The sequence below is a fragment of the Malaclemys terrapin genome, chromosome 2 (assembly GCF_027887155.1).
Source record: "Malaclemys terrapin pileata isolate rMalTer1 chromosome 2, rMalTer1.hap1, whole genome shotgun sequence".
In the NCBI taxonomy this organism is placed as follows: Eukaryota; Metazoa; Chordata; order Testudines; family Emydidae; genus Malaclemys; species Malaclemys terrapin.
The window spans coordinates 47,934,663-47,946,944 of record NC_071506.1 but is presented as its reverse complement, the minus strand read 5'-3'; the positions used below and the strand labels follow the sequence as shown (position 1 = coordinate 47,946,944).

Below are 12,282 nucleotides of genomic sequence, written 5' to 3'. Positions count from 1 at the left end.
TGAGGCCACACCTGGAGTATTGCATCCAATTTTGGTCCCCCCACTACAGAAAGGACGTGGACAAATTGGAGAGAGTCCAGTGGAGAGTAACGAAAATTATTAGGGGGCTGGGGCACATGACTTACGAGGAGCGGCTAAGGGAACTGGGGTATTTAGTTTGCAGAAGAGAAGAGTGAGGGGGGATCAGCCTTCAGCTACCTGAAGGGGGGTTCCAAAGAGGATGGAGCTCAGCTGTTCTCAGTAGTGGCAGATGACAGAACAGGAGTAATGGTCTCAAGTTGCAGTGGGGGAGATCTAGGCTGGATATTAGGAAATATTATTTCACTAGAAGGGTGGTGAAGCATTGGAATGGGTTACCAAGGGAGGTGGTGGAATCTCCATCTTTAGAGGTTTTTAAGGCCTGGCCTGACAAAGCCCTGGCTGGGATGATTTAGTTGGTGTTGGTCCTGCTTTGAGCAGGAGGTTAGTCTAGATGACCTCCTGAGGTCTCTTCCAACCCTAATATTCTATGATTCTATGACTCATTGTTCGAAAATGAAATATAGTGATGCTATCATACTAAAAAATGCTTATATACAATACCTGGAAGTGTTCCTTGATAACATATGCATTTGCAATTTTAGTCTTGATTCCTTCATAATCTCCAGCATCACTGATGCAGATTGCATACCACTAAATTCAGAACAAAACAGGTCATTAAAAGAATAAGTAATAGCTCTAATTAAAATAAAATTATCATTACCAAGTGATCAGAACAATATTACTCAAATTTTAAAGCAAGTATTTATTAAAGTGTTGATTAATTAACACTATTGTTTGCTTACGAGAACTGTAATTATAATGGATAATTTAAATGGTGCGAGGAACCAGCCATGGGAGGAGCCACTGCCTCACTATCACTAACTTGCATTGGCAGCAACACCGATTGTACTTAGTTACTCCTCTGCTAAGGTCTGGGTCTGGTGCTACTGAGGAGAGAAGAGGAACAGGAGAAGAAAAGGAGGACGGACCCAGGAACCCTAGGAACTTGCAGCAGAGTCACTACCATGGCACAGAAGGAACAGAATGGATCTGTGATGCACTTTCCCGGCTGATAAAGGGGGAATAGTTCAGGCACCAAGAACTCTGACCAATCAGCTGCCTCTGTGGTCCTGTAGACAGTCATGTTCTAAATATGAGAGTTTGATTTAATCTGCAAGAATCCAAGTGCTGGTCCTCTTAGAAAGCTGCCATCAAATTCTCCTGGGTCTCAACTAAAAAATTAACAAATTGTGCGTTGAAGAAAGCAGCATACAAATTTGCCAGATAACCTTATAGCTGTAAAGGTCACAGCAGAATCACAGTCACTCCTGTTTCTACTGCCAGATGTCAGGATAATGGATAGAAAAATTTCAATTAAATTACTTTGAATGGCTCACCTTGTGTACTGCAAAACTTGATTCATTTTTCTCCAGTGCCTTCTTTGCATATTCAAGAGCTTCATAAACCAGTTGCTTTTTCTCTTCTGCAGAGGTGGTACTAAGTTGGGCTAGATCACGTGAGGCCCGTGCTAGACGCCATAGTATCTCCGCATCCTCACTAGTTATAAACATAACAGAAATATTAATGATTAAGACTTGTATGGTCTACAAAGCAAGTGCAGGTCTTAAATCAATCACTTACTACACAGCTCAGCTTAGCATTAACGTAATATTGTACTATGTGTAATTCTATACCACATGCAACGAAAGGCTGAATCCAACAAATACGAGATCTCAGTCACAGCGGATTTGCTGAAGAAATTTTGGCAACACTCTTCTGATCTGTGAAGCAATACTCGTATTGGCTCCATAGGAAGCAGCTTTTCTTTTTTTTAAATTGATGCAAATTCACATATAGCACCATTAAGCTAAAGCTAAAGAGACAGGAAGGAAAATAAAGAAAGCAACATTTATTTCAGACCCAAACTATATATTTTCCAATATTCAGTTGGTTTCAGCAGCATATCTTATAGGTATTGTAATATAAGCACTTGCAAAAGTTCAAAATAAAAATTTGTTTCAGTCCTTCCTTAAAAACTTTCAGTGGAAAGATTGTGTCATGTAAACAGTTTCCTACAGTGTTAGAACTCAAAACATTGCAGCACTGTGCAAGTGAAACTGACTAAAACCAAGAGTGAAAACAACAAATACAAAGAGTGAAAATTAAATTTGGATTTTTTTAAAATTTTTATTCTAAGGGCCTGGTACTTATATGGCCCCATGATCTGCACATACAACCTTTAAAACCTGCTCCCCTCAGAATAGCAGTATTTACCCTTCATATAACTACTCAGATTCAACATATGCACTTTATTTACAGTAGTATGCACGTAATGGTTTAAATAAACAAATATACAAATCTGTGCAATTATCTTTAAAACCTAACATAACCTGTTTCTTGCTGTCCTTTCCTTTTCCTAACTCAGGCCATCCAAAATGTAGCTGTCAAGATTATCCTCCATTCTGACCACGTTACCCCACCTACTTGAGTATCCACTCTAGCTTCCCCTGTTCTTTGTATCAGATTTGCAATTTGATGCTATACTTTCAAAAGCTTCCATAATTCCACTCTGCCTGTATATCTTCTTATGCCCACCCATCCTCTTCTACTCTCACCGTGCACTTCATTTCAAACTGTTCTCCATCTCCTTTACCCACTGTAGCCTTTGTGCTATCTTTCATGCTGCCTCAAATTCTTATAACAGTCCCCTCACCTCCTTCATACCATTCATCCCTTTCTTTAAAAAAATTCTTAAAAACCTGTTCCACAAAGCATTCCAAACTTAGTATCACTCATTACTTTGGATTGCTGTGTTGCACTGTACAGGCTGTGACTTTAGACTATAAATTACTTGAAGAAGAGAACTCTACTATGTTAGACACCATGCACTTATTGTGAAATGTCTTGTTCACTGGTGATACTATTCAAATAATAGTGCATACTGATTATGTGATTCTTGTTCGCTCTCTAGTTGTGCTTATTATTATGCATATTCCTGACTTCTCTGAAGCCCCAGTTTTCCAAAGGTCTAAAGTGCCTCTCCCTGCCCCAATACATAATATGACCATTTTTAAGAAATGAGAAAATTATAGGGGAAAAAAAAACCTGCTTCAACCCCAGTGACAATTGGTCACTTCACACTTATTTCCTGATGTTAATACCTGCACACATCAAAGAGGCCAAAAGCAAAGTGAGAGCAAATGTCACATAGATCAGTTTTTATACATATGAGTTATCTTAGTAACTGCTACCACAAGTCAACCTCCTGACAACTCCCTAGTAGATAACTACCCAGAAGAAATATTTTAAACACACAAAAAGCACCTACCAGAAACCTTTGAAGTCATATTACATTATAATAAACATGGTAACCTTTCATACCTATTATTGTTCTTATTCAGCTACTCTCCAAATCGATCATTATTTCCCTACAATTGAACAGTACTGCAGGCAGTGACAGACTCTTCCTAAGCATGTGACCTCACAACGAGCTTGCTCATTTAATAGTGGGTTCCTAGTTAACTTCAGTGAGCACTGGATACAATGGGAGCATGTGATAATATAAAAGGTGGGAAACAGCACAGATTGAAAATATAAGAAACCATTTATAAGAGAAGGAATAACACACAATAATTTTAACAAGAGAGATGTCCTGTTCAGCTAATTCAACCAACTCTGATGCAACCTTCATAGTTTACTGGAATGCCAGCCATATCTATGAAACACAAAATTGGGACTATGTAAAGTATAGTTAATGTCTTTAATGAGAAAAAGATGTGTACTTTTATTTTTGTACATTTCTTAATCACTATCTAAGAACAGAATTCTGGCACCTATGTTGCTCCTCTGAGTATGGAGAGTTATAGGTGTTATCAATAACTAAATGGGAAAAATACTCTCTAACGCAGCAAAATGACAAACATTAGAAAGGCTTTATTAGTTACTATGTCACCTGACTGCATATACACAGATTTTTATTGTGCCATTGGTATTCACTGCATTTTACAAAGATGACAGATCTCAGTATCAATGAGTTAGTTAAATACAATTCCTCTGTTTTGATACGCTGCCTAAATTTTTCTATTTTGAACTCTAAGATTAAATAACAATTTATGAACGTTTCAAAAGCCAGTGATTATTGTGAGACTGTGGGTAGAGAAGCTGAATCTAGAAATAAAAGGAATGCTGGGTGTCAAAAAACAGGAAGTTTCTAAAACCTTGTCAAACAAATGATAGTTAAGTTTGGAACCTCAATACAAAATGTTTTTCGGGCAAGGTATTAAATATGGCATTACTAATCTGATTACTGGATAGTTCTGCTCTAGGTACTGACCTAGCATAGAACTAAGTGACACAGTCTCCAAGCTGTCCCTATAATTTTTGTGCCTACGTGCCTCCTCCTACGAGAATTTTCAGCTTCCTTATGACTTGGTGTTTCTCTGGGACCACTCCTTTCCCCTTCTGATGGGGTGGAAACAACCCAGCCCAGCTCTCAAGGTTCCTCCATAAAGCCCTGGGGTACATCTAATCCACAAGAAAGAGATGCCCAGCCAGCCACCCCTTCCCCTGAAGGAGGGCATTCTAAAGAAAAGCCTCAGAGGGTTCTCTGCTTTTTCCTTTACACGGTCCTGTCCCAGCCTGCACAATGTTTTTTTCTCTTTTTGTCCAACTAAGACATATGGGCGGGAGTAATACTCTCTGTGGTCAAGAACCCCCTTCCTTGGCAGAAGCGAAATAAAAGTAAGAAGAAAAGAGCTGGTGAGCAGTACAGTGAAAAAGAGCAGGAATGCTCCTAGAGTTGGGAGAATTTTTGCCTCAATACATGAAGTGTGGGCTCTTTCCCTGATTTAATAATACATAAATACACCTCTACCTCGATATAACGCTGTCCTCGGGAACCAAAAAATCGTACTGCATTATAGACGAAACCATGTTATATTGAACTTGGTTTGATCCACTGGAGTGCGCAGCCCCACCCCCCCCAGAGCGCTGCTTTACCACGTTATATCCAAATTCGTGTTATATTGGGTCGCGTTATATCTGGGTAGAGGTGTACTGGTCATCTTCTCCCACTCCTCTAGCTTCCATTAGTGAATTCTAAGTGTCCCTCTCTCCCCCACTTGCGAAATCTTCTCCCTGCCACCCACCCCTTTTCTTTACATGGCTCCTTTCTCCCTCTGGGCCACTCTGCTCCCCCTCCTCTCAGGTCCAAGCCTCTCTGCTCCTCCTTCACCCCTACCACAAAAGAACAGATGGTCCTACCACTCTGCTTTTTATCACCTCCTTCTCTTACTGAAAAAGAGCAAGAGGTTCAAAGGCTGCTCTGTTCCCTCTACTTCTGTTACAGGAGCTGGGACACTTGAACCGCTCTGTTCTCTTCTTTCTCCCTTCCCTCCAGCAAAGGAGTCAGAACCGACTCAGTCCACTCATGCTGGCAAAATTTCTATTTGCCTATGGCCAGCAGATGTGTTTTGTACAGTAGCAAATACATTGTCAGCTCTGTAACACAGTGACACCCCTCGCCCCTTCCAAACCTACAGAGCTGCCATTCACTTGCTAGGGGATTAGGATGAAGCAATACTACTGCTCTGTCCCACATCTCTACTAGAATACTTGCACACTAGAGTCTGTATTTAACCTTCTAACATACACTAGGGAAAGCAGGAGGAGTGCCCACCAACTTTCTTATAAGAACATTATTCTCAGGGGCCCTGTGCCAATGAAAAAGCTATCAGAGTGCTAACCCTCTGCCGCCCAAACTGAGCCTGACTATGAACCAGGTCCTTCCTTCTACATTGAAAGGGAAGAAAATTCAGGAGATTTTCTCTCTTACTGCAAAAAGGTGCAAGCTGGGTGCTCAGTGCTATCATATTTACTGTATTAGTTAACATGAACTGATAAAGGAGCGCTTCATGTGGGGATATTCAATACCTTTTTTTGTGCTGGGTCAGCAACTGATAGAGCTTTTTGGTTTCTCCACTCCCATACAGGTAGTCTGCTTGCTCTATGATTTCCTCAACTTCAAAAGGGGTATGGATGGTGGAAAGAGAAGACAAAAAGATTAATAAATACGATAGCCTACCAGATCAGCAACAATATTCCAAAGTACAACAATCCAACAGGCTGCTAGCCAAAGTACCCTGAAACACAAAAAATCAGCACACAAAAAATCAGCACTAAGACGGGGTCAAACAACTATTTCCTAATAAGTATCAAGTGTTTCCAATTTCAAATTGGCTACCTATACTACACTAACTTTTAGCAGCCATGGGATACAGAATTGTACCAGCTTTGTTTATTTTCAATGAACAACTTCTGGGAACAGAAACATTAAAAAAATATTACTCTATGAAACTATAAAACAGTCCTTAGCAACAGACAGTGTTAGAAGTGTAACAGATTTTAGAATGTTAGTCTGATGACCTCACAATGGCAGAACAGAAAATGTTTGGTTTAGTTTTTGGTGATGAACAAGGACTTGTCCACAGTGCAATTAAAAACCAACGGCTTGCCTGGGACAGCTGACTTGGGCTCGGGCCAAGAGTCTGCTTAATTGAAGTGTAGACGTTCGGCTCGGGCTGGAGCTTGAGCTCTGGAACCCGAACATCTACACCGCAATTAAACAGCCCTTTAGCCCAAGCCTCACAAGCCCAAATCAGTTGACCCAGTCTAGCCAAGGATGTCCAGTCACAGTGTAGACACATCCTAAGTGATCAGAACACGGAGCATGTGGTAGGCCAGGGACTGAAATATAGCAAGGTGAAGGGGATGAATGCAGTAAGGGTCACTTAGTATTGGACTGATCCTTCCATGTATTTTCTTCATAATTTGTTGCAGGGTGACTTATATTTTCAGTCTTAAATCATTATTTTGTATATAACCAGCAGTACATATAAATAATTCAAAAGTATTAAGATACATTAGTGATATAATGCTTTTTAAAATATTGTGGGTTCTGGCAATCAGAGATAAGAGCTCCACAGTTACAGTAGTAATCAAAGTAGTACTGTAACATGCATGAGGCCACAGACAATGAAACTGGAGAAAATTTTATTAAATGAACCAAAATTGGGCTTTTCAGTCCAGCTTGCCACTTTATCAAAGTTTTGCTGAATTAAGCCCTTAGCAGTCGCACAAGCACCTGGTTTTCAAAACTAGAGTATCATAAATTTTTGTTTTTAATACCACATTTTTCCCCCCACAGAGCTTTTCCGGGTTTACTTTGTAGGTTCCTAAATAGGCTTAGCACAGCCTGCATTCCCAGTAACTGCAAATCCCTCATTCTACATAATAATAATAATAAATACCTAGGTCTTATTTATGAAGATATAGGTCTTTGTCTGGTCATTCTCATTGTTTATCATCCCGCACCAAGCAAATACATGAAGTTAGTGTTTTTGAAACTGGAACAAAGCGTGTCATGGGTTGGATTTAAGTAAAAAAGATAAATATGTTAAAAATGAACATACCTCCACATTTACCACCTGGAAAGTTAGAAGCTGTACTATTCTCTAGGATTTTTTCCATATTTTGGCTACCAGAGTTGTTTAATTCAATTTCACTCATAATATTAAGGAGTTTAATATTTACTAAATATCTTAAAAGGTGACAATTTTAATTTGTGTTTTCTCTTCAATGGTGTTGCTATCCCAAATAAGAAGTTTAACATTTTGCTTTTTCCCCATATTAATTCTGTATCATAACCTTCCAAAGTTTAAATTTCTGATAATGGAAATGGTGGGATAAGACTCATTCACACCACACAGTAATTATGTGAATAAAACATAGTTGTGTTCCACAAATTGATATACCAAATATGGTTGAAGGGTTCTACCATGATCATAAATGAAAGACATAAAAGAATCTGAGTATCTTGCCTAGGTTCCTCTTCCCAATTAAAAACAAGGTGTTCCATCTGATAATCCTATTTTTGCCATAGGTTTGTTATATTTTGATTTAATCATTTTTTTAAAGAATGACCACGTCCAACCATTGTTGGGTTTTTAAATTGTTGCTAGAAGGAAACTTCACCCTGGTCAAAGACCTTCCCAATATCTAGACTACCTAGCTTTCTTCTTCTTAACTCTTCAATTATGCTTATTATTCTACTAAAGTCTTCCATGTGACAAAGCCTCTTCCGATCCAAATATAGGCCCTTTGATTCTAACAAAAACATTTACATAGATGCATAACTTTAAGATATGAATAATCTATTGAAGTTGATGAAAATACTCAAAGTTAAGCATTTGTGTTTTACAGGAGTAGCCACAATTACTTTCTCAATCCTTAAAACTGCAGTGTTTATGAAAGTTTTATAATCCTGTTTTAACATGAGGCGCGTGATCTACAAGAGTCAAGCCTTTACTGAATCTTGATTTAGTTTGAAAGACAGTCAGCCTGTACCTAAATTAAACTGGAGAATTTTCTTTTTCAATTTTTTAGTTGAATACTTTCATAAGTAAATGCGTCATTTGGGTCTAGAACGCACAATATTTTGGTGCAAAACCACTCACTCCAGGTGCTTTCCTCGAGTGAAGATGTTATATAGCTTTGGAGACTTCGTTTCCGCCAATCCCACCCCAGCTCCAATTTGTCTATGTAAAGTGTAGGTAGGTTTCTTAGTTACATGCTTTTATTTCTGTTATAGGTACCTGGGATTCAGATGGCCATAGCAATTGATAAAATAATTAAGTATCTTAATCTGGATCCATTATTAATTTCCCAGATTTATCTATCCCATAGCTTCTATTTATAGCTTGAGTGCTGCTATTAATGTACATACTGAGGCACTTTTCTGTTTTTACCTCCATTCATACATGTGCTTTATTAAATTAATTTTTTGGCTTTTCAAAGGCTAATTGCTTATGTTCTTGTCTAGTACTTAAATGTTCATTTCCTTATTTTCAATTTTTATGTGAATATCTTATTATTTGATCCATTGGTGTTCATCTCTTTGAAGAGTTTTGAATTTTCACTTATACAATTTTTCTAATTTTTTTTTCTGTGAGAGAAAGGCTGTTAAGAGTCTACTCTGTCAAACCTCAGACCTAGCTATGAACTAAATTGTGTGGTGAGCATCCTCTCCAACATCTTTCACTGGCAACATGTGATGGGTAAATCTAAAAATATTCATTTAAGGAGACACTGTCAAAATCTTCAGTGCTTATTTTCATTCTTCCAATGCCCTTATCAGATGCTTAAAAATAACATTTCTTCTGTTTCTTTCTTGACCATTGGTAAATATTGTTTGTACTTTTTATTAATAAAGGAAGGCATAAGCTAACATAGCATATGATTACTGACTTTTGTTCACGAGTTTTTATAGAGATATCAGCACATTTCTGTGAATAATTTGAGTTAAATTAGTTTCCCCTCTGATGGGAGAAGTCGGATTCTACAGCAGTAATAAAATACTTTACAGAGAATATTTAATAAAATAAAAATGCATTTAAGTAACACAGAAATACTTACTTGGTATTAATAATGTATGCTTGTTTGTTTTTCAATCGTGTATTAGTTTCTAAAACAGAAAATCAAAGGAGGTAGGCCTTACAATGCTATTTGCTGTTGTGTGGATTTTACAACACGCTGATAGCTTGTCATTGCTTTTTTTTGTTATCAAATAATATTTTCAAGTTTATTTCACTTATTGCATATTAATATTCACATGACAATTTACTGTGCCTAATTTGTAGAGAGATGGAGAATAAAATGGCTAGTCATGTGATATAAATACATTTTGGCTCCTTAACTTTGACTGTTAGAAGTTCACAGAACAAGATTATTTCTATAAAATATGAATCAGATGCAGCACAGACTTGACAAACTAAAACGCAGTTAAGAATTACGACTGAGTTAACTAGACTCTTTACCTATTTCAAAGTACTGAGATGCTCTCAGTATCTCAGAACTTGCCTTACCCTTACAGAAGAGCTAGACCATGACCTATTAAAGTACCGCAGATTTTGTCTTTCTTGGGCAAAAGTTTATTTTTGACAATATTCATTTAATTGTCCTTGGGTAGCCCTGGGGTAACACCTAAGGGAAATGTTTTGATTTCTCTTATAAGAAATGGCTTGGTTCAGCCAGCCTTCTGATTCCTCTTCTAGTAACATGGGTCCCTTAATACAGCTATTGTTCCTTTAGCTGTTCCTTTCTTGCCACTGTCTCTTCAGAATTCAATGACATTTTCACCAAATATAAAGAATATCTAAGTATTTTAGGTATAAATATAATAATGAAGAGGGCCTCAAGGCCAAAAGCAATCTTAAGCATGCAAGTTTGAAAATCGACACGTTTTCCATGGTTTCAAGTTGTTTCTCCACAAGCTTCAGGTTTCCATTAGGCCCTCTGACAGTGATGACATTTTTCTCTCAAATTCCACTATTTTCAATATTCACCACTCAGTTCAGTACTAATGAAGTAATTGACTAATTATTTTAGGTTTGCTGGAAACTTTCTATTCATCTCCACAGCTGTCAGTAGATGCTTATCGGATTTAATATGTTGATTGAAATTTCAAAAGCGATGCTGTCAAGTCAAATCTTTTCTAAAACGTTTTTCTTCCCTCTGTTAAACACCATCTTGTATTCCCTCATGAATTTTGAGCAGTTCTAATCTGGCTTGGTGTCTGCTAACTTGCCCTAAGGGCTCTGGTCACTTGATTTTTCCTGCTTTGCTTTAATTGTGTACAGAAAGTTGTCAGTAGGTTCTTTTATAATGTGCTCAGAGCTATAATAGTCTTTAAAAATGACATCAAGTGGCAAGATTTGTACAGATACTTTTTTCAGTCCAGTGCTCTGTAATTATTAAAAGAGTGAAGCCTAACTTAAATATAGCTTAAGTGGAGGCAAAAATAAAGATATGCCCAATATTTCTAGTTATTTCTAAAACCTTGTGGAAAATGAAGCTCTGAAGAGTGGAATCTACCTAATCAACAACCAGTCCGTGGACCAGTGCCGGTCCCTGAGATCTCCCTGACAGTTTAGGAAGGCAGCAGACCGGTCCCTGATATCAAAAAGGTTGAAAACACTGCACTAAAGGACACAGCACTTAGGCAAAACGCTCACCTCAATACCTGGGAGAAGACAAAGGAGTATGAAGACGGAGGATCATTGTTTCTACCGCAGTGAGTACAATGTTTTTTTCTTCTGCAAGAATCCTCATTTGGAGCTTATTTGAAAAAAAAGATGTATAACATTTCCAAGAAATTCAGCAGCCTGGGAAGCATTTAGAGAGCTAGCATTGTACTGATTTAATTTTGATCAGAATAATATGTGTAAAGACTACTTAAAACAAGGCTTTAGACTGAATCTTTGATATTTTACTATATTCCCAAAGATTCCAGCACTTGCATTTCAGACCAAGACATTTTGCTCCATTTCTAGCTAAAATCATGAGCCCAATGCTGCTATGATGTGGATTTCCACTAGTACCAACAAAAACTAAAATTCTAATTCTACAGTTGAATCAAAGATGAATAGCTCTATTTTGAATCCCAAATTCAACCTTATCTCCCAACAAAGACTTCAAAGGAACAGCATCTGTGTCACAAGCTTATTTTACCCACACAGCAAAGTGTTGGCTACATTCCTAGTGATATTTCTGAGAAGTGAGCCATGCTAAACAAGAACTTCACTGTTTATTTAGTTCAAAGGTAGCCTACAGTTGAACAGATTATATAAAAATAGCCTATAGTGGAGATACTGGAAAGCCTTACATAAAACGCTTCTCACAAAGTTTTGGTACTGCAAAGAAGTGCCAAGTCTGCATCTGAATGACCTCAGGACATATGAATTCATAGAGCTTTACCTTTGACACTAGCATGAACCACAGCAAAGTGAGAAATAGAGTTGTAAGCTTCATAACCCAAGTAAGACACTGCTGAGAGTGCAAGCCCTCTTCTGAAAAGAGTTAATTTTCCAAACACCTGAAAAGAAAAATAAAGTAAGTTTATAATCTGCTATAAGATTTGATAAAGCTGGTCTGCAGCTCTCTGGATTACATTCCAATCTTATGTGTCCAAGAGGCTCTCAGAAGTTACAGAATAACAATAATAGGAACACTTCAAGGTTTTATTTTTTACTGTGCAAACAGGAAACTGGGCTTTGGGAACTGATTTATTATTATACTTTGGAACATGAACCTAGTACTATTAACATGAAGAAAGAACTACAAAACAAAATTAACTACGTTTAGTTGTGCAAAGAATACAAGACAAAACAATAAGCAAGAATACAGAAGTTGTTTGGTAAAAACTAA

At 37.6% G+C, this 12,282-nt stretch overlaps 1 protein-coding gene across 1 annotated transcript in view; it reads right to left on the bottom strand.

Moving 5' to 3' along the window:
- Positions 1-12,282, bottom strand: part of RMDN1 (regulator of microtubule dynamics 1) — a 29,471-nt gene that overhangs the window by 14,807 nt on the left and 2,382 nt on the right. The window contains exons 2-5 of the mRNA XM_054020091.1: positions 11,833-11,950; positions 5,953-6,040; positions 1,419-1,578; positions 583-672 (exon numbers count right to left, since the gene is read on the bottom strand). Coding sequence (XP_053876066.1) covers positions 583-672; positions 1,419-1,578; positions 5,953-6,040; positions 11,833-11,950 — 456 coding nt within the window. The remainder of the gene's footprint in view (positions 1-582; positions 673-1,418; positions 1,579-5,952; positions 6,041-11,832; positions 11,951-12,282) is intronic.